At 43.8% G+C, this 27,980-nt stretch overlaps 1 protein-coding gene across 3 annotated transcripts; it reads left to right on the top strand.

Annotated features, from left to right (window-relative positions):
- The first annotated feature begins 99 nt into the window (after positions 1-99).
- Positions 100-27,640, top strand: mtus2b (microtubule associated tumor suppressor candidate 2b). 3 transcript variants are annotated; one of them, XM_037072355.1, is made up of 15 exons: positions 100-330; positions 5,927-7,925; positions 8,310-8,502; positions 9,197-9,412; positions 15,006-15,152; positions 16,902-17,000; positions 17,895-18,100; positions 22,636-22,702; positions 23,152-23,366; positions 23,531-23,636; positions 23,724-23,797; positions 23,892-23,990; positions 24,092-24,211; positions 24,500-24,600; positions 24,686-27,640. In XM_037072355.1, the coding sequence occupies exons 2-15, from the start codon at positions 6,144-6,146 to the stop codon at positions 24,891-24,893; spliced, it is 3,633 nt and encodes a 1,210-aa protein (XP_036928250.1). In that variant the 5' UTR covers positions 100-330; positions 5,927-6,143; the 3' UTR covers positions 24,894-27,640. The 3 variants fall into 3 exon arrangements, with proteins under 3 accessions (XP_036928250.1, XP_036928241.1, XP_036928233.1); XM_037072346.1 differs by having other exon boundaries at positions 8,307-8,502; positions 24,503-24,600; XM_037072338.1 differs by having other exon boundaries at positions 8,307-8,502.
- Positions 27,641-27,980: the final 340 nt, after the last annotated feature.

The raw sequence follows: 27,980 nt of genomic DNA, 5'->3' as shown, positions 1-27,980 counted from the left end.
ACGTCTGCTGTTTGTGTCGTCACTGTGTTGTGTTCACGGTCTGCTGCCACTGTGTGTGACTGTATGTAGCTCTAAATAATTGATGCAGAGAGAATAAATGCATGGTTTGTCCTGCAGGGGGCGACCTGAGCCCGTGTGGACAGGGGCGTCAGTCTCCTCTGCTCTCTCCTCTCCTTCTCTTCTCTCCTCCTCCCTGTTTTCCAGCGATGCTGCAGACTGTATACTCCTCATCACGGCTCAGCCTGGATGCTTCACCTCCTCCTGCCTCCTCCTCTTCTCCTCTTCACCGTGGAACTCCTCTTCCGGCGGATCGCACCTGAAACTGAAACGGTAAGGAGCGGTGTGTCTCTCAGCTGGGGTCGGGGACTGTTTTCTGTCCCTCTCAGTCTCAGTCTGGGATCAGCGGCGGTGCTGATTGGATTTATTGACACTGCTGCATCTGCTGGAGGGACTGCGGATGAGCCTGGAGCTGGAGGTGTTTCTGTTAACGATGTTGTTCTCAGGCCAGCGGCTCGTTATGTCCAGTGTAGCAAATCCTAATAGAGCTGTTGCATTGTGGGGTTTATAAAAGGTAACCTGACAGTAGGTGGACTCACCTCAGTGTGTGTGTGTGTGTGTGTGTGTGTGTGTGTGTGTGTGTGTGTGTGTGTGTGTAGGGGGATCAGACCCTGGATTATGTCTTTTCAGCTTTTATCTCTTATTTGTGTCTTGCTGTCTTTTCTAAAAGCAGCAGCAGAATTTCCTCTTTCCTTCCTGTTTATGGAATGTGTGTGTAGTTACACTTCATTTTTAGACACCGTGGGCCTAAAATGAGGAACACGACCTGAATGCATGAACATCAGTAATAATGGAGAGACAGGTTTCTGCCATCAGGGTGTCCACAGTTTTGATTTGGTTACATTATGTGAGATGTGACAGAGATTTATGGAAGGCCATTGAGGCCTTAATTATCAATCTGTGATATCTGACTGATTTCACTAATTAAACATGAAAGGAAAGGAAATGTACTATTAGTGCACATGTGTGTAAAATGTCCATATTTTCATGTCACATTAATGTTTTTCCAGCACAGATGTTGCTTCTGCACCTGCTGTGCCTTCACCTATAGAGGCACACACCTTTACTACTGTTCTCATTTGCTTAAGTTACGACAACAAAGATCTTCTGTGAGCTTCGGTCGGTTACACAAAGAAGCCAGGGCCACTGAGGCATTAAATACAGAGTGAGACCGATGCCTCCATTTTCATTCATCCTCAATATTTCATGAGGATTCCAGTTTAAGCATCAAGTGAAGCTCGGTGTGCAAGTAAACGCCTCAATCTGTGCTCTGCTTCAGATGTGTGACCTGGAGGAGCTCCTACTTCACTGACAAAAAAATGATGTTGTTTGAACACACAGACTCAAGCACTCGCGCAAGGATGCACATATTTCATGTGAGGCCCCCTGATGAAGGTCCCGCCATCATGCTGCATATCAGGAGGCAGGTGGCGGGGTGAGACGCTGAACAAATGGGGGGATGGGGGAACATGCTCAGGGAAGCATGTTGTCAGGGCGAGCGTTCAGAATGATTTCCTCAATCTCCCCGTCGCCATGATGGTGTCGCGGCAGGAACATTATCAGCTGTTGCAGCAGCAGGAAAAGCAGCAGAGGAAAACAAGCTTGGGACGTAAATTGAACAAAGGGATAGAAGTGTCGGGATGACAGCTCGCATAACAGTAAATCATTATGTGCAGTGTGGGTGGAAACGGTGAACGAGGAGGTAAAGCTAAAGGAAGTGTGGAACATCACCTCAGGGCACCTACACTGCACTTTTTCAGTCGGCAGCGTCGAGCTGTTTCTGGCCTGCACTGTGACGCTCAGCTCCCCAGAGAGGATGAAATAAATTAAAATGTTTAATTAAATCCATAATGCTTTTCTATTTCGTCCAGCCGGGGACACTGTGATGCAGAAAATTATTACATCCACGGAAAGGACATTGTGAGTTTAACTCATCAGAGTAGGGCAGGTGGGGTGAAAAAGATGAAGGGGTCATCATTTTTGGGCTTCTGAAAGCGATAAAGGTTTTTTTTTCTTTTTTTTCTGGCGCCTCTGGGATTTGTTAAAGGTGCAGTTGGGAAAACTTGTTCAGCATGAATTATGCTCCCAACAAACAGAAGGCAGCACATCACCAGAGTGACTGCTAACTGCTGCTAACTGTATTCTGTTTATACATTCATTACTATAGCTACTGTTAGCTTGGTTAGCTGTGCAGCTAGCTGAACTACCAGAGTTAGTGTTTACAGTGTGAGCACAGGCACTTCGGACAACAGGGAGAAATTATGTTTCTTCTTGATAATTTGAGTCGGTTCTTACATATTGCACCCTTAAGCTGCATGTTTGCATCAGTTTGGGTTTTTTTTTCTCATTTGTCTGTTTATTTAGATTGAAGTGGTGCCAGAAGTGCAGCTGTTTATTGATATTTTTAAGTACAAACGCTGGAGACCCAGTGAGCCATATCCATCATGTGACCCCTTTTTTAATGACTTTCATATATTGTACAGTGCTGCTGTTACTGTACGCTGGCCTGCACCACATTGATTTGTAGTTATAAATCAATTTAAAGGACGGAGAAGCAATCATGGCTGCGGCAGAAACAATCCTGTTACCAGATTGCTGTTTCTGTCCCGATAAAAGTCTTAATTTATCCACTCTGTCATCTGGTCTTACTCCTCAGGTAACATGCTACATGACAGAATTTCTAATCATCGGTTGTTTCTGTGTCTGAACAGTAACCATTCAGCACCATGAGAGTCCTGATAGGTTGGCAAGGGAGAAGCAGGTGTGAGGGAATCTGATTCATTGGTTTCTGCTCTGCACTGTGGGTGCTGAGACAGCATTTAGTGTAGTATGTGTGAGTCTGTACCACAAACAAACTATTCTGTCTTTGGACCCTCTTTTCTCTTTTTAAGTCTGTTTCCAGAATTACAGAAGGAGGAAAACATAATGTAGTTCGTATGTTTTGCGGCCAGCAGTGTTTCTCATCTTTGTTCTAAAAATGCAGTAAAATCTATTAACACACAACAGCACAGTATGATTTTCATAAGAAGGGAAATGAGATGATGTTTTCTGCTGTGTAAGTGAATTTAGAGCGTAAATGTGAAGCTCGGAGACGAGGTGGAGCAGCAGTCAGTCAGGTTTTACACTAATGGGCTGATGAATCTAACAAGGACAAAGAGAGAATTAGCTCTTCTGTTCCCTCAAGCTCTTTAAAACTGTTTTTTTTTAATTTACTTTCGAAAGATAGCGCTGCATACCACAAGTGAAATGTATTTTATTTCCCTCTGTTTGGCCACTTGAAGTGAATAGGAGAGAAGAAAATCAACGTTCTTCTTTGGAAGAAACAACAAAAAAATACTGTGTAGTTTTTTTGTTCCACATGGAGGTTAATTTATGTGACCAGAATAATTTGACAAACTAGCAAACCTGCAGAGAGGGGGGAACTTAATGTGCAGGTGCTTTTGTACGAAGGAATATCTGCCTCAGATCTGAGGAGCTGTTAAAGCTCTCTGTACTGTACAGGAGTCCACTCAGGAAGTAGGTCAACGACAGACATGAGGACATGAAGGAAACAGAAGCACTGGTTTCTTCCCATTCAGTATCAGAATGAACCCGTCTGCTGACTGCTCATGATCGCTCGGTTATATTAGAATTATATAATACAGGTCTTTTAATCAGTAACGAGCAGGTATGTGCACAAAATCCTTGCTTTCAGTTTGACAGTCTGAAGCTTGATAAGTTCCCCTGTAATGATCTCAGCAGGGCGAGTCAGTCCCACATGCTCCTGACACATTCGTTCCCCTCTTGGAGTCAGTTGAGTTTTGTTCCCCATGACCTACAATGAGCAGAGATCACTTGATTTGGGGCTAACAGCTAATTTGCAGTTTCCAGAGGTTCTGACATGTCTTCAGATGACTATATAAAATGCAAATACACAGGGAGAGCTCAGAGGCGGCCTGTCACGTGTGTTTTTACACTCTAAATGTGAACCCATTCATAGCTAAAGCAGGAGCAAACTGACCTAACCGCCACCTGTTTGCACAGCATGCTGTCGTTCTGCCACAACCAGCAAAGTGCTGTTACATTACTGATAATGTCCAGGGATCGGTAACGTTTCATGTATAGACAGTAGTTTACCAGCAGTGAACTGAAATGAAAATGTAAGTGCATGCAGAAAATTACAGTTGCCAGCAACATGAAAATCAAATTGTTTTTGTGAAGGCGCTTGTGTCCTGAGAGACTACTCACTGCGTCAGTGTGAAACATTCACAAAGCAGGCCGTCCCTCGAGGTGCATCGTAACATCTTCAGTGTTACACTGGTTACATCTATGCCAGACGCAGACACAGGTAGAGACAGCACCACTGTACCGTCCCATACCACTGTTCATTCTTTGTTTGTTGATGTCCTTGTTCCCAGTGTCTGTTTGTTTCTGAGAACACTGTAAGTCAAATTCTCAGTGTATGTACACATGCCAGGCTGATAAATCTTATTTGATTCTGTCACACTGGTTCTGTCTACGCCCGTCACAGACACAGGTAGAGACAGTATACTGCCCAGATGACAGTATCATCCACATATATTTTGGCTTGTTAGAGCTAAAAGAAGCTCCTCTTAGCTGTGGGCTCAGAGAAGACTTTTCTAGGACACTTAATTCAAATGGTCATGCTCATCCATTTCCCTGAAGATGCTAGTTCAGTGTTGCCGCAATATAATAAGGCCTTCCTTGGTGCAGCAGTTTTAATGAGAGATTTGTGGACTGTAAGTGGAATGTCTTTCTTTCTTTCTTTCTTTCTTTCTTTCTTTCTTTCTTTCTTTCTTTCTTTCTTTCTTTCTTTCTTTCTTTCTTTCTTTCAGTCTGTTGTTTGCAGTCTTTTCTCCTCTCTGATAAGTGATGGTCATAGAAGCCTAAGCTTTCAGTCAGCGAGGAACATAGTTTTTGGTAAATATGTAACCATTAGAAAGGTTTGTCCTAGTTTTCGGTTTGCTTGTTTGTTATCATACGTTCCTGGATGGCTTCTGAAAATAGATTAGACAGAGACATATTCTGGGAGCATGTGTTATGTTCTTCCCAGCATCAATATACTCCATTGAGTACATTACTGTACTAGTTGAGTTTAGAATTCAGTTGTTTAAAATACACTTCAGACTGGTACAACGCTTATTCCTAATGGAATATCCTTTTTTAAATGAGCTTCAGAAGCTTGTCTTTTGGATGAGTATGGCACAACTGAGAAGATGAAGGTCAGGTGATGAGGCGCTGCTAACAATCCTGCCACTTTAACAGTTCATTCTGGCTTCAGAAACTGCATCACTGCATGTTTCATGCCTGGAAAAAAAGCCTTTTCAACTCAAAGTGGTACTTCAAAAACATGAAGGAATTGCAAGCACTTAAGATATAAGTGTGTGTCAAAAGATGAAGGAAATTTAAGGGATTTAAAGTCTATTTAACATTTTTATTATAGTGGTTAAATCACTTCAATCAATTTTTTTTTTTAGCAGATTGTTAAGAAAGCCGACATGATTACATCACTAAGTCCTCAGCAGGGCTTCAACAAACGAGCTCTCATGATGTGGCCTCACCTGTACAACATCACATGACCCAGATTATAAAATAACAGGTGACTAGTAGAAATTAAGGAAACAATGAAATAACATGAAATGAGGCATAGAAATGTGCATAATGCAGGAAATACACATCCATGTATATTATATGAATTTAAAAGGAAAAAGAAGGGAGCCCATAGAGGAGAAAATCTTAGTGATACAGTGGAACAGATGGACGTCCTGAAGTGTTCTTTGTTTTGATGTTGAGAAGAGTTGAAAACTGTTCAATGTTTGGTTTGTGATTTTGTTGATCTTCTAATTCATTATGTTTTGTTTCTATGCAGATAAGGACACCAGATGTCATGAGGACCAAATTAGACATGATACCCAACACTCTGATTATTGCCTCACTGGAATGAAAATGTGAAAATCAGTGCTAGGCCCCCTGCTGTGCCACTAAGACTCTTTGATGGGTAGACTGACTTTTTCCTGATTGATGCCATGGATGAGTGATCGTTAAAGTGCTCTTCAGGGCGCTGTCAAGTCAGAGCTGTTTCCAAAATGTGTGATCGAGGAGAGCCCTTCGGCGAGGGGGAGCTGAGGAATAACAACCAGCAGGCCGGATTGCTGGCTGACGGGGACGCCAACGCCAATGAGATCCGGCCAGAGGATGGTAGGGGGACGGGTGATACTGGCACTCTGTCGGCGGTGACCACTGAGCAGACGGAGCAGGACAAAGTCATCATCTGGGGTACAGACTCCCAGTGTGACGACCCCGAGCTGGCTGAGTTTGAGATGCTGGAGTGCCAGGAGCTGGAGGCCTACCTGGTGGACGACGGAGAGGACTTTGTCGGGCTTGCAGACCGGAAGGACCTTCATGAGCAGCCTTCATCGTGCAGCAAAGCCACAGCAGAACGGGACACAGATAATAAGAGCAGAGAAGAAAGACGGTCTGTTCTGCATTGTGCCAGTGAGCAGGAATGCAGTGCCTCTCATGTCTCTGAGAGCAGAGAGGCCTCCAGAACCGAGTTAAGCTCTGAAGCTGATGTCTTTGTGACCTGTCTGTCCACCATTTCAAGCATGGACACCGCTATGGACACTGCCGGGCGGACCCAGACGACAGACTCCTGGCACATCGCCTCAACCATCTCAGAGGACCTGACACTCATTTCACAGACGTGTAACACCGCCACAGAAACAACCATGGCCTCTAGAAGAGATGACCACCCCTGCAAAAGCACAAAAACACTGAAAGATGTGGACATGAATTTGAATTCAACAGTTCGGTCAGAAGTGAGCAATGGCGTTGTCACTGATGAGTGCAGGAAGAACAATAACCAGAGAAATAAAGCGGGGATCACCATTTCAGAGGGCGATTGTGATCGAGGGAGAAGCACCGAGCACAAGCGTTTACACACTGCAAAAAAAGCACACGAAGAAAGCAACACTAAAATGGATAAAAGCACACAAGCCGACGAGGCTCCTGATGTGAACTACAGCCCACACAAAACAGGTATAAAGGCGACTCAATCATCGATAGAATCCAAAGCCATAAAGAAACAAGGATCATTTGATAACTCACTGAGAAAACAAAATTCCTTCGACAGGAGTTTTAAGAAGCAGCCGTCATTTGAGAATTCCTTCAAGAAGCAGCTCTCCTTTGATAACAGCTTAAAAAAGCAGGGCTCCTTTGAGAACACTGTCACCACCAGCTCTTCCAGTCTGGAGAGAAGGAAGCCATGGGGGAGCCCGAGCCGACCTTCTTCCCCTAAAACTACCTCCTCGTCCCCCAAGAGACGTCCGCCTGGTTCCCCAGCCAAAGTCCAGGGCATGAGGGCTCTGAGCCTGGAGCGCAGCGACTCCCCTCAGAGAGGTCTAAGTCAAACAGTCAAACCTCCGGGTAAAACAAGTTTGAGCAGCGGTATCCCCAAACCAGTCATGTCTCAGCAGAAAGAGCCTGAACCCAGGAGGTCTTCTCCTCCACAGAAGCCTAAAAATGTCCGACCGAAAATCATCACCTACGTCCGAAAGAATCCTCAAGCAAAACCACAATCAGCAGATGCCCCATATGAGGCGTCTACAGTCCCGCAAAGACTGTCCTCTTACTCCAGCCCGCAAGCTCAAAAAGACCAAAAGGTCGGTCCTCAGCCTAAATCCACAGCGGTGCTTTGTTCCTCCAACCTGCTGTATGACAAGTACCGGCAGGAGATGCAGAAGACGGGGTACTATTCTCCAGGCATGGCTGTGACCGGGGTGAAACCTCCGAGCAGCTCCGTCCTCCAGAGACTGAGCGGGAAGTCGGACAGTTTTCACGAGGATGCGCCTGAGAAATATCTGCAAGAGGTGAGGAATGGATCTGACAAACTCACACGACACGACTTCATGTCATTATTGTGCGAAGCGTAACCCACCCCAACATGGTGGCAGGGCTGGGTCAGATTAATTTGAAATGTAATCAGTTACTGAAGGCAAATCGCCTGCCGATGTTTGGGAAATTCGAAGTGTAATCTATCAAATTAGAAAAATGTAATCTAATTGGAATGATTTTTGAATTTCTTCAGAATCAGTACCTCTTTAAACATCTCAAAACTTTTTTATCATGCAAACAAGATGCATTTTTTATACATGTATGGCACCTTTATTATATCAATGCCCACCTTATTGCCTGTCAGTTGAAGTCCTTAATGTGATGACAGTGACTGACTGTGTTGTAATGTCCCTCAGCAGCATGTTAACCAAGAAGGAGCCGGTGTCTATCGCTCACCCAGAGCTCTGAGGCCTCAGCTGGGATTAGGGGCGGTCACCAGGCAGCCTGCCGCCAAGACAAGAGTTCAGCAGACAGGTCAGAGGTCGACCACGACCCCGAGCCATTCCACCCAGGCAGCCGGAGCGTCCACACAAGGCTACCAGGACTCTGCAGGTGAGACGGTGATCTGCATAGTCAGTCCAAAGTGGAGTTCATGCTCATGTGGCATCAGCATACGTCTTGTATAATTTGTTCACAAGAAGAGGAAAATAATCTATGGTGCTCATGTTGTAAACATTAAGACCACTGTGGGAAAATAACTTTGTGAGAGTTTTCTCACTTCTCTGCACACTTTGCTATTCTGTGCAACATCCCGTCCGCTTGTTGTCGAGCTGCAGAGAACTTATCGTCGTCTTCTTGCTGAATGATTTACCACACTTTTTTCTCCTCGCAGTCATGCTTATGGATGAGGCTCGGCTTTTGGCACCTCAAGTCTTTGAAGTGCAAAACATTTCATAGCAATGTAACCCTCATATCTTACCAACCCGCGCTGCATATTTCTACTTGCTCACATTACAAGTTTCAATCTAGTCAGCTTCCGCAAATGGGGATGTCTTATTTATGTGCAGCTTCCTCACTGATTGGAGGTTGTTGTGTGTTTACATCTACGTGTGTCGCCTTAAAGCTGCTGAAGACATGTGAGTCTGTTTTTCCTGCAGATCCCAGAAGGACAGTAGTCGTGATCAATAGCACATTTCCTGTATATGCCCCCCCATTCTCTGTAACGTCGCAGTTTTTTTTTTTTTTTTTAGATTCACCTGCTGCTTCAATAATATTGCATATTTATCTTATACATATCTATCTCCAGGAGAGCAAAAGAGATCAGGAGACAGAGGTCCAGAGACCACCCCCAAGAGCCTCCTGCTCAAACCAGGCCAGTCTGGTCTCCGTCCTCCGGGCTTCTCCGCCCTGCCAGCTGCCCGTCTGGCCACCTTCGGCTTTGTCCGGAGCTCCAGCGTCTCGTCTGTGTCCAGCAACCAGTCGAACGAAAGTGGTCAGAGTGATCCCTGCCGAGCTTCTCAGCGTAAGTTACTGCTTAACCTTAAGTTAGTACAGACAGTTCCAGACATCAGGAAGTGCTGTCTGATTAAAAATGATGTTCCACATTCATGTTTTATTATATCTGCATCTCCTTATTGTTCACCGGTAGTTGCTGCTGCCCCTGCTATCCTCAGTTACTATAGTAACAGCCACTCACTTCCTTTCAATTTTCGTTCATTTTTCACAAGTAGGCGCTGAAAGCTGCTGCAGCACAAGGGCTTTGATGAAGAAATCTTCAAGTCCCTCTCCTCCCTCTGCTGCCTCTCCTCAGCCTGCTCACTGCAGCATTTTATCTAGATCAGGTCCTGGTACCCAGCCCGACACCACCTCTCATAAACTTCCTGAAGCCTTCAGTCAGAGGAATCAGTGCTGGTAAAATTCAAGCTGATTATCTATGTGTGGAAGAGAGATTAAGAAATGTGTCAGAAGGAGCTGAGTAGTTGTCAGTAGAGACGTCATTTTTTATAACGGGAGGAAGCATTTGCTGAATCAAAGCAGGTTAAACTGTACAGTATATGTTCCGGAACAGAGTGGAGCCACTGCATATTTATCTACTCGTAGTGCTGACGCAAACCAGCTATTGTCTGAAAAATGCTGAGGAGTACAGTAAAGTGATCTTCTTCCTTCCTGTTTGTCTCACGATTCTCAAGGATTAAACCTCAAACAGCTGCACCGAGTCCTGCTTAATTGTTTAGTCTACAACTTCGACCTGCATATTATTATATTGCATATTTAACTGGAGCTACAATAACATGTACGGTGGCCTGTAAGTCCATGTATAAACAAGTTGGCCATGTTAGCCTGCCCCCTCTGGGTGGTATGTCAGTTTTTCTTGCCCGATAATTCAGTGCGGTACACTGGGGATAAAAATACAGATAACTGACACATTTAAACTTTTATGAATATCTCTGGGGACCCCCTCGGCGCCACAGAACCCCCACTGAAGTCTAAAAAATGTCAAGAAATGAGGAAAAATGCTCATTACCAAAACCCGAAGACTCCTCGTTTATTTTGATAAATGAAGAACATGCTGGAACCAGCAAGTGTTTGACATTTCTTTTGAAATATGACTGAAACTATTAATCAAACTATTAATGAGTTTCTCTGTGTATCTGTACTGGATGTGCTGATGATGGGTTAATGCCATCACCACATTTGCTCCAGCCTCAGACGGCTGACTCCTGCCTTTCCCTGCTCACCACTTTTACCCTCTTTATCCGACCTGCTGGATTCAGACGCTTCCTTAAGCTGCTGGTGCAGGCAGGCTGCTCTGGGAAAAAAAGTAAATGGAAAGCAGCTGTTGTCTCACGCAAGCTGTGCACCAACCACAGTCACTGCTTCTTATGTCAGCAGCAGTCTCGTCTTCCCCATTTCAAATCTCTGAAATGGAGAAGTGGTGCCGGTGGCTGCAGCGTGTGACGAAAAGAAAGAGTCAGGGTGCAGCGAGACAGGATGATCTGTGGACCTGTCTTCACCCCGACACCTCCGACCAGCCTCTGTGGATCTCCTCTGACCTTCACCACAGTCGAGACAGATAATGGTCTTCCTCTCCTTCCTCCTCGGTGTTTCTCTTAAAAGGCTCCAGTGTACACGTTACTGGGCTATTTTGTACTTCTTCCTCAGAAAACAAGCACAGGTCAAGATGGTGACCTGCCGTCATGTAAGTGTGGTGTCATCTGTCCTCTGTTGTAGTCTTTGTTAGCTTCTCTGTGGAGCTGCTGTTCGATTCCTTTCTGCAACTTGAAAGAAAACGTAACTCTGTTTGTGCTGAAGGGAATAGATGGGTGTCTACCAGATAGTAAGGCACTTGGGAGTAGCACAGAGAGCATTATACAGAACTGGCAGCTTGCATATCAGTGCTTCCCTCCAGGCGGTTGGCTCAGACAGCACCGCTCTATTAGTATGCCACCGTATGCCTCGGACGCAGCAGCGTTCACTCCAGCAAAGCGCTGTGGCCGGGAGTGAGGACATGCTCTCAGAGCAGAGGATTCAATAATGAACGCTGGTGACATATCGGATTCGTCTGTTCAGTTGGATCATCAGAGCCTGTTCTGAGCTCATGGTGTTGTACTTGGCGGATTTTAGTTTTTACTTTTGTTGAAATACTCTAGGCTATTTTAATGGAGAAGTCAATGTATATTAAGTAAATTAATCATTTAAGTTGTTTATCCAGCAGAAATGTCAAACATTTATTGTTTCCCGATCCTCCACATATCTGTAATTCTGTCTGTCGATGTTCAGACAAAACAAGCTGTGTAAATGCTGCTCGATCCCTGTTTTACGGTGTATCTGCTGGTTACGATATACTTCATAATCCAACTTTGTGCTCTGGGCACCAGCTCCAAGTGAGCCTTCACCGCAGTTGAAGCGGCACAAATCTCTGTGGCATGTCATGAATATTAAGCCCTCTGTTCCTGTGGATCAGTCGCCTCCCCGTCGCGTCTCGCAGGAAGTAAATATCACCAGTTTTTGACAGGAGAGTCTCTACAACCCTCTGGTGACTGTGGGGCCAAGCTGTCTTTCAAGTTTGTCTTCTCAAGAGAAGATCTGATCAAAACCTGTGAGATGAAACAAAGAGCTTAAACAGATGGCTTCATAAGCTTCGTCTCAGTCAAGTTAAACACTTCTTTATGCCTAGAATGTATCTGGAGGGATTTCAGAATGTATAGTATCGCTTCCTCTTAAGAATACACCAAATACCAATATTTGTTTCCTCTGACGAGTTGACTCACCAGGGTCACAATGTCATGAGTCGCTCTGGTGCCACTGAAAGTTCCTCAACTAACTTGCAGTGAAGTAGAAAAAAAACTCATCGGGGTAAATTACAGAGAGTCTGGATCACTGATTGAAATGTTTTGAGTGAGCCACAGTTGTATCCTATTAAAGACTTTAACTCCAGAACTGTTCTGATTTCAGGCAGTTTGGCCTTCTTCCAGTTTATGGTAATTTCACACTGAATTGATGGCACTTGGAGCTAAGCTCAGACTTTATTGTGCTTTTTTTTTCATCTAAGTTGTCAAATTTTGTGAAACACACTTTCTGCTTTTTGCCCTTTTCTGGTCAATTTTTACTCTTTAACAAAAATTGTTGAAAGTGGAAACATTTTTAGCCTTTTTTTATAAAAAAGAATGTGTTCCTTGACATAAGCATGTTTAATAATGGGATGCTGAAATCACAACAATCTTTGATTAATTTCTCATTTCCTAATTTAAATTTCAATATTTTTAATAATGCACAAGGTTAGAGGATTCCTTGTAGACCTATAATTCACGTGTTAGTTCTTAATCTATTTCACATCCAAGAAAAGGTATTTATAGCTGAATCATCCCAATGAGAAGTGATGCTAAATTGAGTTGAATCATATTAGGACTCAAATTGAACTGAAACCTTGTGAATCGAAATGGAATCGATACAGGAAATCAGTGACGACACCCAGTTCTGTTCATGAAAGTATCGTAATGAGTTACTCTGTGATCCCCCCCAAAAAAATGTAAAACATAACAGACTTCACGCTGGTGTCCGACTGCACTTTTATCTTGTATCACCTGTGTATTTCTGTCAAAGAAATGACAATAATTCATGTTATTCAGATCTTACCTGTCTGGATGTGTGTAGCTCCAGTATTTGCATCCCACTGGTCAGACAGCTTAATGAGAAAAGCCAGTTTTAGATAAAGAGGAATTATTGAGGAGTAGCAGATATGATCTCAGACAGATAAGCAGCACAGTGCTTGTATTCAGTGTGTTCTCACTGCTCATGAATCAGTCACCAGAGAAGTGCAGTCCTTCTGGCCTCACGCTGATACAGCAGGGGATGGATTCTTACTGTACACCCGGGCTCCAAACAAACATTTAGCAGTGTGAGTCAGCCTCCAGCCGTCTCCTTCAGACAATCTGCTTCCTGGCTCAGCGGCCTCCATTTCAGCAAGATGCCTTTGGGAAAATAAGCATCTGCTGACTCTCCCAGGTGAGGAGAGTTACTGTGATCCCGCCGGAGGTTTCACACAGGTCCCGGGCACGCTCGACGACTTTCTAATCTGAATCTGTTATGATATCGACACTTTTTTTGTGTATTCTACTACAGCAGCTTGTCTAACAGCTTTGATTTGGGGCTCATGAGCGATCCGCTGACTTATTCAGAATAATCAATTCAAGGCTGCAGATCTGTCTTTCCTGCCTCTTTGAGGGTACTGAGTTACCTGAAGGTGCAGCATGTGTCAGCACTGTTATTGACTGAGGAGCTGAATATTTCATGATAGTTATTGGAGCTTCACTTGCCCTGGCAAAGTAAACCTAAATGCTGAGTTCTGTACATAGTGCAGGAATCCAGAGATGGTGCAGAGTTTGTATAGAATTATATAAAACAAAACATCAATGACGACGTGTAACAACCGCGAGGATCCTCCTTCCGTTTGTTCCTGGTGATGTTTTTCTGGTGGGCTTCTCGATGAGTTTGTCTATGAATCAAAGCCTTTCACATCCACAGAAAGCTAGAGGCACAACAACAGCTGTTATGAATAATTAAGGTGTTTGCAGGATTCTGCTTCCCTCTGTAAATTTCTCCAGTTCAGAGGAAAAGATACTCTCCATGGAAAGACAGAGATCTGCTGGTACTTGATCCTAAAAACACAAAAGAAATACAACATAGTGCTTCTCACTGACTAATGAGGGATCCCGTGATCCGTTTACTGTTTTCCAACTAAACGTCAGTCAGGTAATTTCAGATCTAACCACACTTACAGTAATGTATTTAACCACTGCGGGCACCATAACTGTAGCCTATGAATTATTAAAAGGGTAATACATTGACTAATTAAAGCTATAATTTTCCCACATGGCTTTGATCAGTACAAGCAAGACCCAGTATGAAAAATGCAATATCAAGAGCATTTTATACAAAGTTGCGTATTTATTTTTATAATGAATACTGTTTAGATTAGAAGGATTAAATGTCTTTGGAGTTCATTGTCCAATATGTCTCAATACGCAGTACAAGCTGAGAGGTGCTGAACATTACTACACCGTTCTCACTCGACTTACAGACAATAATGTAAAAACGTGGAGTGATTGAAAGCAGATGCCAGTGTTGAACCCACTCACACCTTCCTGTTCAGACTCACAGGGGCCTGGAGCGTCTGCCAGCATGCATTAGGCAGAAAGGTATGACTATGGGTATCGGCAGATATCCAAAGTCAGGTATTGGAATCAGAACTGAATAAAAGTGGATGAGTGCATCTCTGCTGCACACTGTCCAGCAGCAGTTATAGGATCAAAGCCAGGAAAATATAAAGCATGAAGCATTGATGTGGGACATTTTATAATACTGTGGTTTAATTGTGAAAGTGTGTAGATTGATTGCCAGATTGATTAAAATCTGTGTTTCCAAAAAAACAACAACAAACGAATAATGCATAAGAAACAGGTAATATTAATTAAATGTTGGAAAAGGAGGGAAGAAGTGTGAATGTATGTAAGTCTGTTTCTAACCTACCTGTGAACGGTAACCTCATTTCAACACTTTGACACAATCACTGCCTGTGTTTTTTCTGTTCTCTGACGTCCTCTCCTCCTCTGCAGATCCCAGCAGCGGCAGCGATGACACACCTCTCCACAAAGCGACACCGCCCCCCACCGAAGCCTCCCATCCTCAGAGCCGGTCTCAGCCCCCCAACGCCCCCAGCCTGCAGCGCCGCAGCGTGCCGCCGCAGCGCAGCTCCCCTCTCGGTACGTTCCGTAGAAACAGGCTTCTTGGTGCTCAGCTTTTCTGCACACGTCTGTGTAGTGATGTCGCAAATTCAAGGTCACTCTGGTGATCCTATGACCCTTGAGATTGGATGTGTGAGCGTGTGCTGGCAGGGATGTTAGACGGAGGCGGGATGTGGGGGTGAAATAGCTGTCAGCACTCAAACAGCTCATGAAGACACATTCACACATTAGTATTCATTCTTTATTAACTGTCAGAAAGATACAGAAAGTTAATTCTTCTCGATGACGGGGTGTTAACAGATGCTGGTTTGCTGGTGTGTGAATGGATCTGTATTCTGTTTAAGACTAATTTCATTTTGCTACATTTTCCAAAAATAGACGGACCCTAACACCGCTAACCAGGCAGGAATGAAAGAGTTTATGGATGTTAGTTCCCTGACCTGCTTCAGGCAGTTCATTTACATAATGAGGCCCTCAGGCCTGTGGGGAATTTACTGTGTGTTTAAATGGCTCAGCCGACAGCTCACCTTCCTCACCAGCGTGTTCAATGTTCACTGTGTTCAAACAACAGGGACAAACATACTGTAGCCCCTTTGAAGGCCATCTGCATGTTCTTTCATTTGAATATAACATTTGTTGTTGCTTTGTTTCACTTTTGTAAAATCCTAGTACAAGTACTTTATAAATTCCTCTTGGGGAAAATACATTGTTATGGCCATCAGTGTTTCACAGTGAAATAACTCATTAAAAGAAAACAGGATTCATTTACCAATTTTTTTTTTCTTTTTTAGTGATGCAACTAAAGTCTGCACAAAACTGTGATTCTGCAGCTGTTTGACTGATTATATCCCTGTTGACAGGCAATAGGCGTCCGCTGTTCATCTCAGAGTCCCTGTGGGGGGTCTAAGAAAACATTTGAGGAAAGAGGAAAAACAGAATGAAAAATAATAAGCCTAGAAAACTCCTGCTGCAGTGAATCTGAACTGTTGCTCAGCGTTGCATCACAGCGCTGATACAGTCCTGCACGCTACTCCCTCTCTGCTGATGTAGGCGTCTTTGTTGGTAGTCGTGCACCTTGTGGCCTGTGTTGGCATCTTTGCAGTGACAGTGGAGTATCGACACCATCCAGTGGTCACTGAGTGTATTTCTGTTTCAGACAGGAGCCGACTCAGCTCCCTGCAACACAACCTGTGTGAGCAAATGAGGCAGCAGCTCCAGCTGGTGGCCACTGAACCACACTGTGCTTCATTCATATGCTTTCTCACTCCAGGTTATTTCAGTAGATTTTTCCAGAAGCAAAACTTTTTTTTTTTCTTTTTTTTTTTACGATAACACAATAATTAATACCTTTTTGGGACATTAATTTTTATTTTTTTACACTGTTTTTATTGCACAAATAGGTAAAAACTCTCTCACAGGACAGTAAGGAGCTGACTGAGCTCCTGCTGCCAAAGCTAAAAAAAATGATGCCTAAAAGTGTAGAAGTATCGTCAGCAAAATAACTCATTATACAGAAAAGGTTATCTCTTACGTATAACTGGATTATCATCACTGGTGCATTACTGTGTAAGCAGCATTTGTAGCAAATGACATCAAGATCACCATTACATAAATTAACCGTGGTTTATCAATGATTAATCATACTTGATGATGAATAAATAATGATGATAATAATAAATAGGTAGTCATTTATAAACTCTATATTTAGTCTGTAAAGTAAAGTTGTAAGTTATAAAACATATGAAGCTTTGTTTTCTTTCCCTGCAGCCTCGAGGAGGGAGATGCAGAGAGACGTGGAAGCTGTGCTGCCACCAAAGTCGTCTCCTAAAAGATTTGCAGTGGTTTCACCCAAACCACAGTCCCCTGGTGAGTCCTGTGTGTGTGTGGGGGGGGGTGTGTGTGTGTGTGTGTGTGTGTGTGTGTGTGTGTGTGTGTGTGTGTGTGTGTGTGTGTGTGTGTGTGTCTACACATACACACTTGCACTGTATGCACATACAGTACAAGTGTGATATTGTGTGTGTGCGGCTTGTTCCAAAGAGGTGCACACAGAGAAAGCAGCACTCTCGTCCTTCAGCCTCGACTGTCTCTTTAAGATGTACAGTCTCTCTCTCTCTCTCTCTCTCTCTCTCTCTCTCTCTCTCTCTCTCTCGCTCACTGCCTGCTGTTGTCATAGCAACAAGCCACAGTGGCTGTAATGCTGGGATGGCTTCTTTGGTAACAGTCCTGCTGGGTCAGATTTCCACAGCAAGTCAGCACTTTGTCCACTTCTCAGAAACCACACACACTCATATCTGCTCAATGTGATGGTATCAAGGTGTGTGTGTGTGTGTGTGTGTGTGTGTGTGTGTGTGTGTGTGTGTGTGTGTGTGTGTGTGTGTGTGTGTGTGTGTGTGTGTGTGTGCGCACGTCTGCTAATATTATCTGCAGCATAAATCAGCTTTTTGGTATTTCTATTTCAGACCAGCTAATGACCAACTGTTGTTTTTTCAAGCCCAGAAGAACACAGAGTACAGTTCTAATCCAAAACACAAAAATAGTTCATTTAAAGGGATATTAAACACAAAAAAGAGAATTATAAGAAGCTGGAAGCAGCTAATAATTAGTCTTTTCCTTGATAAATCACTTTTGTCAGATGTGTTGATAATTATCTTCCTGTTGGTTATGTTTGTGTTTGATTCTTTACTTACATACACATTGTACACAGTGAGTAAAACATTAATCTGCACATTTTGTGCATTCCCCTGCTGTCTGTTTCTGTAGTCCGTGGGAGGACAGCAGCAGCGACAGGAGGTCCTGGGGCGGTTCGGACTGAAAGGGCCCAGGAGCTGGACCGGGCTCTGATCCAGCAGCTGAGAGAACGTTGTGAGCAGCAGGCCCTGCAGCTGGAGAGCCTTCAGGCCCAGTTAAAGAAGGCCTCGCTGTGCCTGGACGTCTTCGGCATCACCACCCAGCACTTCTGTCAAAAGGTAGGCAGCAGCAGAGATCTGGGACCACGAAGTGAGGCGACCTTGGTCTTTCTTTCACTTAAGGCGTCACGTACAATGTTTTTTTAAAAAAAAAGAAACACAGTGAAAAGTCACAATGTTTCACAACAGGTATTTCCCAGAACCTTAGTTGTATAACTGGTCTAAAACCACAAATATATTCAGCTTACAATCGTAAAAGACGAAGAAAAGCAGCAAAACATTAAAAATTAGAAGCTGGAATCACAAAATGTTTTGTACTTTTATGTCAAACACACTGTGGTTGCATGTTCTAATGCTACACACTCTAAACTGTAGTTCGAAAATTTTCTGCTGCAGATAAATATGTCTTGCTAAAAGCAAAACTTAAAAATCCAAATGCTGTCAACTTTAATTGTAAAACAAGGTGGTGTCACGTCCCTGAGCGTTTATGGAGGTTCAGCTCTGACGTCAGAGATTTGGGATTTTGCATTCATAGGATCACTTCTCAGAAAACAATCTCAAACTAGCCCTCGGCTGTAACTGTAAAAATAATCAGATAAGTTATTGGACAGATGTCATGAATTGGAGCTTTTCTTGCATTATTAAGTTTGATGCTCAGCAGGGAACTGAGTTTGCTTGCAGCTGCATTATTGTGTAACGATAACGTAACTTAATGGAGTAAATTAACCCTTTATCGTGACAAATGTTCACGTTTCAAATCTCCGCCAGTTGTTTTTTAATGCCACACTGAAACAAACAGACAGAGTGGATTGCTTACATTGGGGCGTACATGCAAAAACATAAAGGAATGTTTTGGAGAAAGATTTACAAGGTGGTTTTGTTTCATGGAAACTGGGTTCCGCCCTATAATGGTTAATCTTCCTATGATACATTTGGCAGCCATCCTCCACGCTGACAAACACAAACCTGCTGCTTGAAAATACAAAGGCGGAGCTGTTGCAGACTTCAGAATGCAACTACAAAGTGTGACGAGTCCAATCGCTCAGATGACACCTGCAGCACCTGGCTTCTGTTGTCGGCATGACTTTGTTCACAAAGCAGAAGAAAAGTCTCCTCTGTTGTGGTTTCTTGACTATGCAGCAGGGATCCGTCAGTGAACCTGTTGGTGGGGATTCTCAAAGGTTTTTTTTCCACCGCAGCTTTTATTAGCATTAGCGTAGAGATGTGTGGCATTTCATGTTGGTTCCCTCGCTGGATGAACAGATTTTCAAATGCATTTCAAATCTGTGGTTTGAGATGTCTCACGAGTATTCTCCCGTTGTGTAAGATAATGACTGAAACGGTTTCAGAGTCGGCATCATACAGCTCCTGATGGTACAGACTTGTCTGCACACTGTGACTGACTGTGTTCTGCTTCTCAAACCTGGATTAAGCATTCGTCTCTCGCCCTTTCCTGGTCCTCTGCTTGCGTTTCATCCATTTCCCGGCCCCACCCACGGGTTCTGCTCAACAGTGGGAGATGATTAATGAGATTAGAGCTGCCCGCCTGGTCCTCGCTGTGCTTTTAGTGAGAGTGATTGTCAGACGCTGGCAGAGTACCCACCGAGGTCTTTGGAAATACGTGCATCTGAGATGTATCTGCAAACTTTGGAGGGGATATGTTATTTGAAAAAAATTATTCTTGAATTAGATTTTTTGAATGTGATCATGAACAAAATGCAGTGAGATTGATTTCCAGATCCAAACTACTGTCTTTCCTGATACTGGCGAAGATATGATTCTGAATTTTCTACGTGCTGATAGCTGAGGCTGTCGTTATCTAGTAATCTAGCTCTGCTCGTTACTGCTCATACATGTGCTTGCTCTGGATGGCTGATGAGCTTTTTGATGGTTTAATGTATGAAGGAGAGACATAGAGCTGTAATTTGGAGGTCATTGCTTCACTCAGAACTAGATAGAGGAAGTTATTTTCTATTAATGTGTTTGCACTGTCAGTGAAATTCCTGCATGCAGCTATTTTTCCTGAGCTGAGTAACAGAGCAGATAATTGGCCACTTATTGATCATCTCCCTCCCCCGTCATCTCTCGCTCCACTCTTTTTATTTTTTCTCGAAGATGCAAAAGACAGACGTGTGTGTATGTGTGTCTGTATCTGGGTGTGTGTGAATCGCTCCCTGCCATGCGTGTGAATGTGATACAGGGCGTGTTGCTGGGGGTTTAAGGGGAGGGCAGGCACAGAGCTGGGCAGGCAGTCTTTGTTCCAGAAGGGCTAAACGCCGGTCGCAAACCAGGAAACGAGGTGAGGCTTCGGTTTTTCCCATCCCCATCTCTCCTCCCCTCTCCTTCCATCGCCTGCTTCCCTCCCCCTCTGCCTTTCTCTCTCTCTCTCTCTGTATCCTTCTTGCACTCGCATCTGTCACTGCTGCCTCCCCACTCGGCTCAGGGATGCTGCCGTCTGCGAGCCTGGTATGGGCCATTGCTGCTGTGGGCTCCATTTCCTCCCTCTGCGCTGTCTGGACCGAACGGTAAAGGCAGCATCTTCTGCGGGCGGCAACCTTGTTTCAGCACCGAGGATTTCTTTATATATGTGTGGTTGTGCGCATGTGTGTGTCTGGGGGGGGGGGGCATTATATTCACTTGTTTCCTAGAGACAGTGCTGGTGGAGAGAGTCTAAAGCTGTGCATGATTGTGCTGAGTCAAAGCAGGTTTCTCTGTCGCACTGTCCCTCTTTGTGTTCTCTAAGAGTTCGCAGGGACATTACATAACATGCTAAAGCTGCTGTGCTGTATGCTTACACATGTTTGCTGTAATTACAGTGTGTCTGCATGTGTAGTTTCTGGGTGATTACATGCAAGGAGAAGTTTAACATAGGATGTTTATTCTCTTGATGCTGCTGAATTTCTCACCCACAAGACATCACATGTTTGGTTTCTCTTATAGAAATCAAGTTGTAGCAGCCTGTATGTTTATTGGGGTCTGGAATTGCTTCAGGACCGAAAAAGTCCAAACAAAGAGGCGCAGCTGCTCACTGGAAGGGTTTTATGGTCCCTCTGAAACTGGGCTGATTACACAGATGCAGACTTTGTAGAGGTTAATTAACTCGTGGTCTCTCCTGGAGAATGAGAGTCCTCATTCGTCTGCGAAGTATCAAGGAGAAGTGCAAAACATTTGAGCATCTGTGTCTTTTCTCTGTTTTATATCACTGCAAGCAGAATATCAGCAGGTTGTGGACTGTTTGATACATTCAAACCCTGGACAGTTTATAGTGAACAGCATTTTTTTTTAACTACTTTATTACAGAGGTGAAAACTGGCCAAAGAATCGCAAAGATAATCAGCAGCATCATCAATAAGGGAAACAATCAGTTGCAGCTGTGAGGATGTTGCCTTGGTGATATCCGATGGGAGAATTAGAATGCATGTCACATAACTCCCTGGAGGTCCGACTCAAGTGGGGGGCGTCTGGGCCGCACGGGGGGAGATGATGAGCCGGAGCAGAGGTGGAGCTGAGGAGTAAGAAATGTAGCCTCTGAGCATCCCTCATCCGTCATGAGGTCACAGCAGTCTCTCTCTCCCTGATGACTGTGTGTTCCACCTCTCAGAGGCTGACATCATCACTGCCGAACACACTACACTATATACTACCTCATACATATTTCACCCACTGCTCTCTGTCTCTCTCTCTCTTTCTTTGTTTCTCGTGAGCACTGCTGTGTGATCTCTGATTTATCTGCAGTAACAGTGTGTGTCGCTGTCTTACCGCGTGTTCAGAGCTGAGATCGATACTCATTTGACTGTCTGGTGTTTGTGAGTAAAACCTGATCTGAGGGTGTCACATCGTGAGGGGTCCCCAGGGCCAGTGCAGATGTTGTACACGATTAGTTTTTCATTTCCAACAAAGTTTGTAGGGTTTTTTTTAGGTGAGGCATTTATTGTAAAAACTTTATCTGTCGTGATCCATTGTGAACCAGAGGACACGCTGATGTTGAACTGTGGTGCTGCAGAAAAGCTAATAATGAACAGAAACATTGTAAATATTCAAAAGTAAATACTTTGACGTTGCTCTAATGGGTGGGTGTATGTTAAACAGGCTGACCTGCAAAATAAACAACCTAAAAAGGGCTAACAATCTGGCTGAACATGTTCTAACAGAGCTGTTATGAGGTGTACGAGGTATAAACACACCCATAATCAAAGATCAGGTTTGGCGATGCTACACTTGAAGCTGCACTTGAGACAGACATGCTGTAGGGACATCCTTGTTGTGAGCAATGCTTTAATGCAAGTGTACCTGCCAACTTTTCAGGTTAAACAGTCCTTTCCTCCTCTTTGTGTTTCTCTGGTTCCTCTGAAGTGAAGCCCGGTGGCTCAGTGACGAGCAGTGTCACTGAACAGGTCCTGCTGGGTTTGAAGCCAGAAGACTGCTTCCCTCATACACTGGGTGGACAAACTATTACAAACACCCGGTCCTGTGTGTGTGTGTGTGTGTGTGTGTGTGTGTGTGTCAGTTGTACCTCAGGGTTACTACACTGCAGGCATTTCAGATCCATTGGTGTAGCCCTGAGGTGTTCACTGCTCCATGTGTTTGCATTTCAGAGTGAGAGTGCCATTGTGAAGGAGAGGGAACTGTCCCTGGAGCTCGCCAGAATCAGGGATGAAGTGGGTAAGTAGGATACAGTGTGACAGATATGGAACCACAGGGAGGAGAGAAGGCTGTGAGTCACGCACCGCTTACTGCACATCATGTATTATACAGTATAAACCCACAGGGGACGGAGTGAACCCACTCTGCCGAGGACAGACTGGTCAAAGATCGAACACCATAAACCTCGAGATTTTTCAAATTAATCAGACACATCTATAGTTATTAATCTTACAGCCACAAATAGATAGATTACCTTATCGTCATGCATCCTGGAAATAGGTAAGCTGGCCAGTATAGGTTCTTTATTACAGGATGTGATGGTGCTCATCCTGCTCTTGTTCCTGAAGCTTCTTTATCAAAACAAATTAACATCCAGACTTCACAGTACAGTAATACGTTTGCTTCTCCGGTAGTTAGCACATGACCTCGAGAAACCAGCTGAAGCATTTCGTTTCGTTGTGTTCCAGCTTTCAGTGTTGCACACTGGGAGCAACTGCAGAAGGAGAAGCAGGAACTGGAGCGGCGTTTCGAGGCTGAGCTGCAGGGTTTGCGGGCTCAGCATCAGAGGGAGCTGGGAGCGCTGGAGGAGCGGCTGAAGGAGCAGCACAGGGCCGAGACCGAGAGCCTGCAGGCCCAACAAAGAGGCGAGCTGGAGGAGCTGCGATTAGAACAGCAGGAGCAGGTAAGTGTGTGTCCGGATGAAGACTGGTTCTGCGTTTAATTTTTACTTTTGATACGTTCTGCAGCTGCCCTTACCAAGTGCAACAATCCATGCTGGTGTATGTGTGACTGTGGACAGTATTAAGTTATCTCTGTGATCATTACTTGTTTGAATCTCGGCCCCAGATCGAGGAGATACGTGACGAACATGAGACTTCCTTGATGGAGATAGAGATGGCTCACAATGACACACTGGCTACTCTGCAGGAGGAGCATGCCAGGACTGTGAAGAGTAAGCATTGGCCAGTGTTGCTGTCTTTGACTGACACACTCTGCTGCAGGTCAAGAGAAATAATAATAATATGTTATTATGTGTCAGATCTGAAGATGGCCCATGAACAGCAGACAAAGTCTCTGGAAGAAGAGTTTGAAAAGATCAGACTGTCACTGCAGGTAAACGCTTCTCTTTTTTTTAACAGATACAGTGTATGACATATTTAGTAGGTAGTGACAGTGATTAACAGGTTCATGTGTGTGTGGTCACCAGGATCAGGTAGACACGCTGACGTTTCAGAATCGCAGCCTCAGAGACCGAGCCAAGCGCTTCGAGGAAGCTCTGCGCAGGAGCACGGATGAGCAGATAGTGGTAACTGCTGCATGATAGTACAGGACACATCTGACTGCTTTGGTGACGGTAGCTGGATACAACTAAAAAGTGTTGTTGATGTTGTTGTCTGCTGTCACCAGGATGCTTTGGCACCGTATAAACACATCGAGGAGGACCTGAAGAGTCTGAAAGAAGTTCTGGAGATGAAGAATCAGCAGATTCATCAACAGGACCTGAAGATCTCGGAACTGGAGAAAATAGTAGGCTTCAAATTTCTGCTTTAGTTCAGCAGCTGCGGAAAACCGCTGCTTGATTCAAGCTGTTGTGATGTTAAAAATATTAAACTCAAACACAGAAATTGTGCTAACGACCAGGGTAAGCTAATGATGACATCAAATGCCCAAAGAGGGACCTGTTCAGTTTATCAGCGGAACATCTCGTTTAGAGACTAATATCAGTTCACATATCGCCTGTTTTGACCTGTAATGTGCTGTCGTACACCATTTGAAGAATTTAAAGTTGTGCACTGTTTCTCCTGTGTTTTTGAGCAGGCTGAAAAGAATGTGTACCTGGAGGAGAGAGTGCAGGTGTTGCAGCAGCAGAACGAGGACCTGAAGGAAAGAATAGACAAGAACGTGGCTGTGTCAAGGTCGGAGAAGTTGATCACTGACAATTAGCAATTTAAAAAAACTTAAGAAATGCAGCACATGTTAATTGTGATTTTTCTGTCTCAGGCAACTCTCAGCGGAGAACGCCAACCTGCAAGTGAACGTGGAGAAGGAGAGCAACGAGAAGAAGCGGCTGAGTCGCACTAACGAGGAGCTGCTGTGGCGTCTTCAGACAGGCGAGCTGAGCCCTCGTATGACTCCCACCTCCTCACCCATCCATCGACCCACCTCTGGACCGGGCTCCCCTGCTCGCCCACACTCGTACCATCAATGACACTGTCAGCAGAAGCTGTTGTATCTTTGTTTCATTTGGCATCGGAAGCCCTGAGTTTGTTTGTTTTTTTAGACTCTTGGTTGAATGTTCCTCTCAGTGAAAAGGAGTCAGATTTTACCATGTGTAGAGACACATATACGTTTGTTACTTAGGAGATGTGACGCATTTCCAAAGTCCAACCCCAGGAATTTTTCATCTCTGACCTAAAGAATTGTATTAATGATGAGGCCCGTATCGTTCAAAAGGGAAATTCTCTGCCCTCCTTTTCTTCTATTCCACCTGAAAGACGCGCTGCAGATTAAAGACGTGGGCGTTGCGGACTCTAGAGAGCAGGATCAGAGTCATGGTGCCTCATTCCCAAGATTTTGCCTCCATCACCACCTTCTCATCCAGCGCTCAGGATGATGGACGTACAAGACATGGCAAACATCAAGTACAACACAACGAACACAAGAAGCGCCTTTGCCGTCCATTTTTCTCCCACCAGCAACGTTTGTCAAGGCACAGGCGATACTTTGAGTACAGTCACAAACCTACCTAACAGTCAGCTACTGTGTGGATTCTTCTCCGGGGCATGTTTACCTTTTCATGCTGAAAGATTTCATACATCAGGAGTGTATGAATGACTGCTTAGCCATCCAACCTCAACCGATCCATCCGTCTTTAGATCTCAGCCTTGACCTGAAATGTAAGATGACAACAACATAATTCATAAATCCATCAAACTGCCAACACAGTGTAACTATGATACTGATTATAATTTGTAAAAAAAAAATGTACATGTATTGCTCTCTTTAAAGCATGTTCTGTCTTCCAGTTATATGCATTTTAGTTTTAGGATTACAGTGTGACGATGCGGAGCAGAGGGGTGAAGGGGCAACACGTCCTCATACCTAAACTAATGAAAATGTCGACTGCCAGTGACTCCGAAAACGACAAATATCACCGTTAAACAACAGCACCGTGACAGCGTACCATCAGGAGGCGTACCGGGCCTCTGTTGTACACTCGTAGTTTGGTCAGGTTTAGGCAAGAAAACTGCTCAGTCAGGTTTAGGAAAACATTGTGGTTTGGGTTAAAATAAGTACGGTAGAAAGTTTAAAACTTTACCCCAACCCTCCATCCAGTCCTCCTCCCTTTGTGGACAATTCTCTTCATATTACTTGACCTGACCACCGCCGTTGCTGCTGTATTATTTACTATGGCCACTAGAGGTTGCTGCCTATCACAAGAGATGTAACCATGGGTGGTAATAAGCTGCTTTCACAGTCATCCTGTATGGTGTTTTTTTTCTGATGAGGAAGGTCTGGAAGGGGAAACACACGTCACCTCTCTTTTCTAATAGAAACAGAGCAGGATTAAGTCAAATGAAACCAAGAAACAGATCACTGTATTATACGTTTCAGACTAACTTCGCATTTTATTATGTGAGACGTTGCCCCTTACCTTCAGTCGGATCACGAAAACAAAAAAATGTCCCTCCATACGAAAGTGCAGGATCTGTAGAAACCACCAAAGAGCAAATCTTTCAACACAGCAGTTCATCGTGTACTGTAGCGGTCACATGTCTGGAGTTCAGTGCTGCAGAATCTGACATAAATGGTGCAGACGTCGCCGTTCTCGTCAACATGGTTTGACCTGAATGCATTTAAAATCCAGTTTCTGTTCCTTCTGTTGCAGACGCACAGTTTTACATACTTTCTTTAAGTGAACCTTATCATCACTCTTGCAGCTGACTCAAACGTTCTGATTGTTTTATGTGTCTTCTGATTTATTAAACATCAGAAACCCTCATGGACAAAAACAAAAAAAAAGAATATGGCTTCTAAACATTCAACATCAATTGACTCTCAGTAAAAATCCTTTGTTTTGAATTTGAAAGAAAAGAGAATCATAAAAAAAACCTGCAAGCTGTTACCTCATTTCTCAGTGTAGAGAATAATCTCAGGTCTTGAGGAGAATTATGAGTAATAGAAGGGAAGCAACTGCCATAGCTTTGTTTTTCTCAATTAATGATACTGTTTTTTTTGTTTTTAATCATGATTATACTTTGCTCATGTTTACTTCACCAATCAGCTCAACTGTGTTCTGTAAGATAGCCTTTTCTATAAAAATGAGTTGGATGTACAGAATATGTTGAACTATTTTAAAGAGCATAGTGCAGTCAACACATATATGAAAGTAGATTGAAGAAATATTGCTTTATTATAATAATGCTGTGATATAATAATCAGCACCCCCAGACACATACAATTAGCTCAAACAGGGATTTGGTTGTGGGTGAGTTGCATTAGTTGATGATGTGTATTTCAATCTTTCCCTCCATCAGGTACTCTGATTGCCTCTGTGTCCCGTGGACACGACCTTGTGCTCATTTACTGAATGTTTGTTCGACACTAGAATTAGAAGTTTTGTTTACAGTTTACATCCAGTGTCGGAGCAGGTCGGTGTATGAGGTGGATGCTGGCACTTCAGTTGATTGTTTACAGGACTTCTCTTGTAAAGATTCAGTATTTCAGAAATTCATGCTCTGGGTAAGTTATATGAAAGCATGTCTTAATAATGTGCATTATTTCTGTTTGACATCTCTTGTGCATTTCATATATGTATTTATTTATTTATTTATTTATTTGTCCTCCTCCAGAACTCCATCTGTAGCTTAACTGGTTAAATTATTGTGGTCAGTGATGATACATTAATGTCTATGTTGCACTTTGTATTTAAGTATTAAATCACAATAACAAAATAAGTGAGATTTGGTGTGGATTCATACCTTTAAATGCATCATTATTCTGTTCTGTATTTCCCGTTCTTACGTAGGAAAATGAAACAAAGCTCTTCTTTTGTTTTAGTAAAAATAGAAAACTTTCTATAATAAGTTGTTATGCATGAGAGTGCAGTTCAAAAAACACAAGGCATTGTCTAAAGAGCTGCCACTGAAGCTTACACCAGTAACAATAACGCCAGAGCAAATCTGTTTTAATTGCAGTATTCATACAGCGACCATTTTCCTCTGAGATACCGCTGGGCTCCAGGCTGCAGGTCACATGAACGTGACAAATTGTTTCCATTTCACCGCTTCCCCAC

Source organism: Acanthopagrus latus, chromosome 2 (genome assembly GCF_904848185.1).
Source record: "Acanthopagrus latus isolate v.2019 chromosome 2, fAcaLat1.1, whole genome shotgun sequence".
Taxonomy (NCBI): Eukaryota; Metazoa; Chordata; class Actinopteri; order Spariformes; family Sparidae; genus Acanthopagrus; species Acanthopagrus latus.
The sequence above is the reverse complement of the archived record's forward strand: the minus strand, read 5'-3'. Positions and strand labels throughout refer to the sequence as shown.

Excerpts from the sequence above, each read along its gene's own strand:
- mtus2b (XM_037072338.1), top strand. The coding sequence starts at position 6,144 with ATGTGTGATCGAGGAGAGCCCTTCGGCGAGGGGGAGCTGAGGAATAAC. Across the intron at positions 15,153-16,901 it reads GCAGCGCAGCTCCCCTCTCG|CCTCGAGGAGGGAGATGCAG; the intron begins GTACGTTCCGTA and ends CTTTCCCTGCAG. Across the intron at positions 23,637-23,723 it reads GCATGCCAGGACTGTGAAGA|ATCTGAAGATGGCCCATGAA; the intron begins GTAAGCATTGGC and ends ATTATGTGTCAG.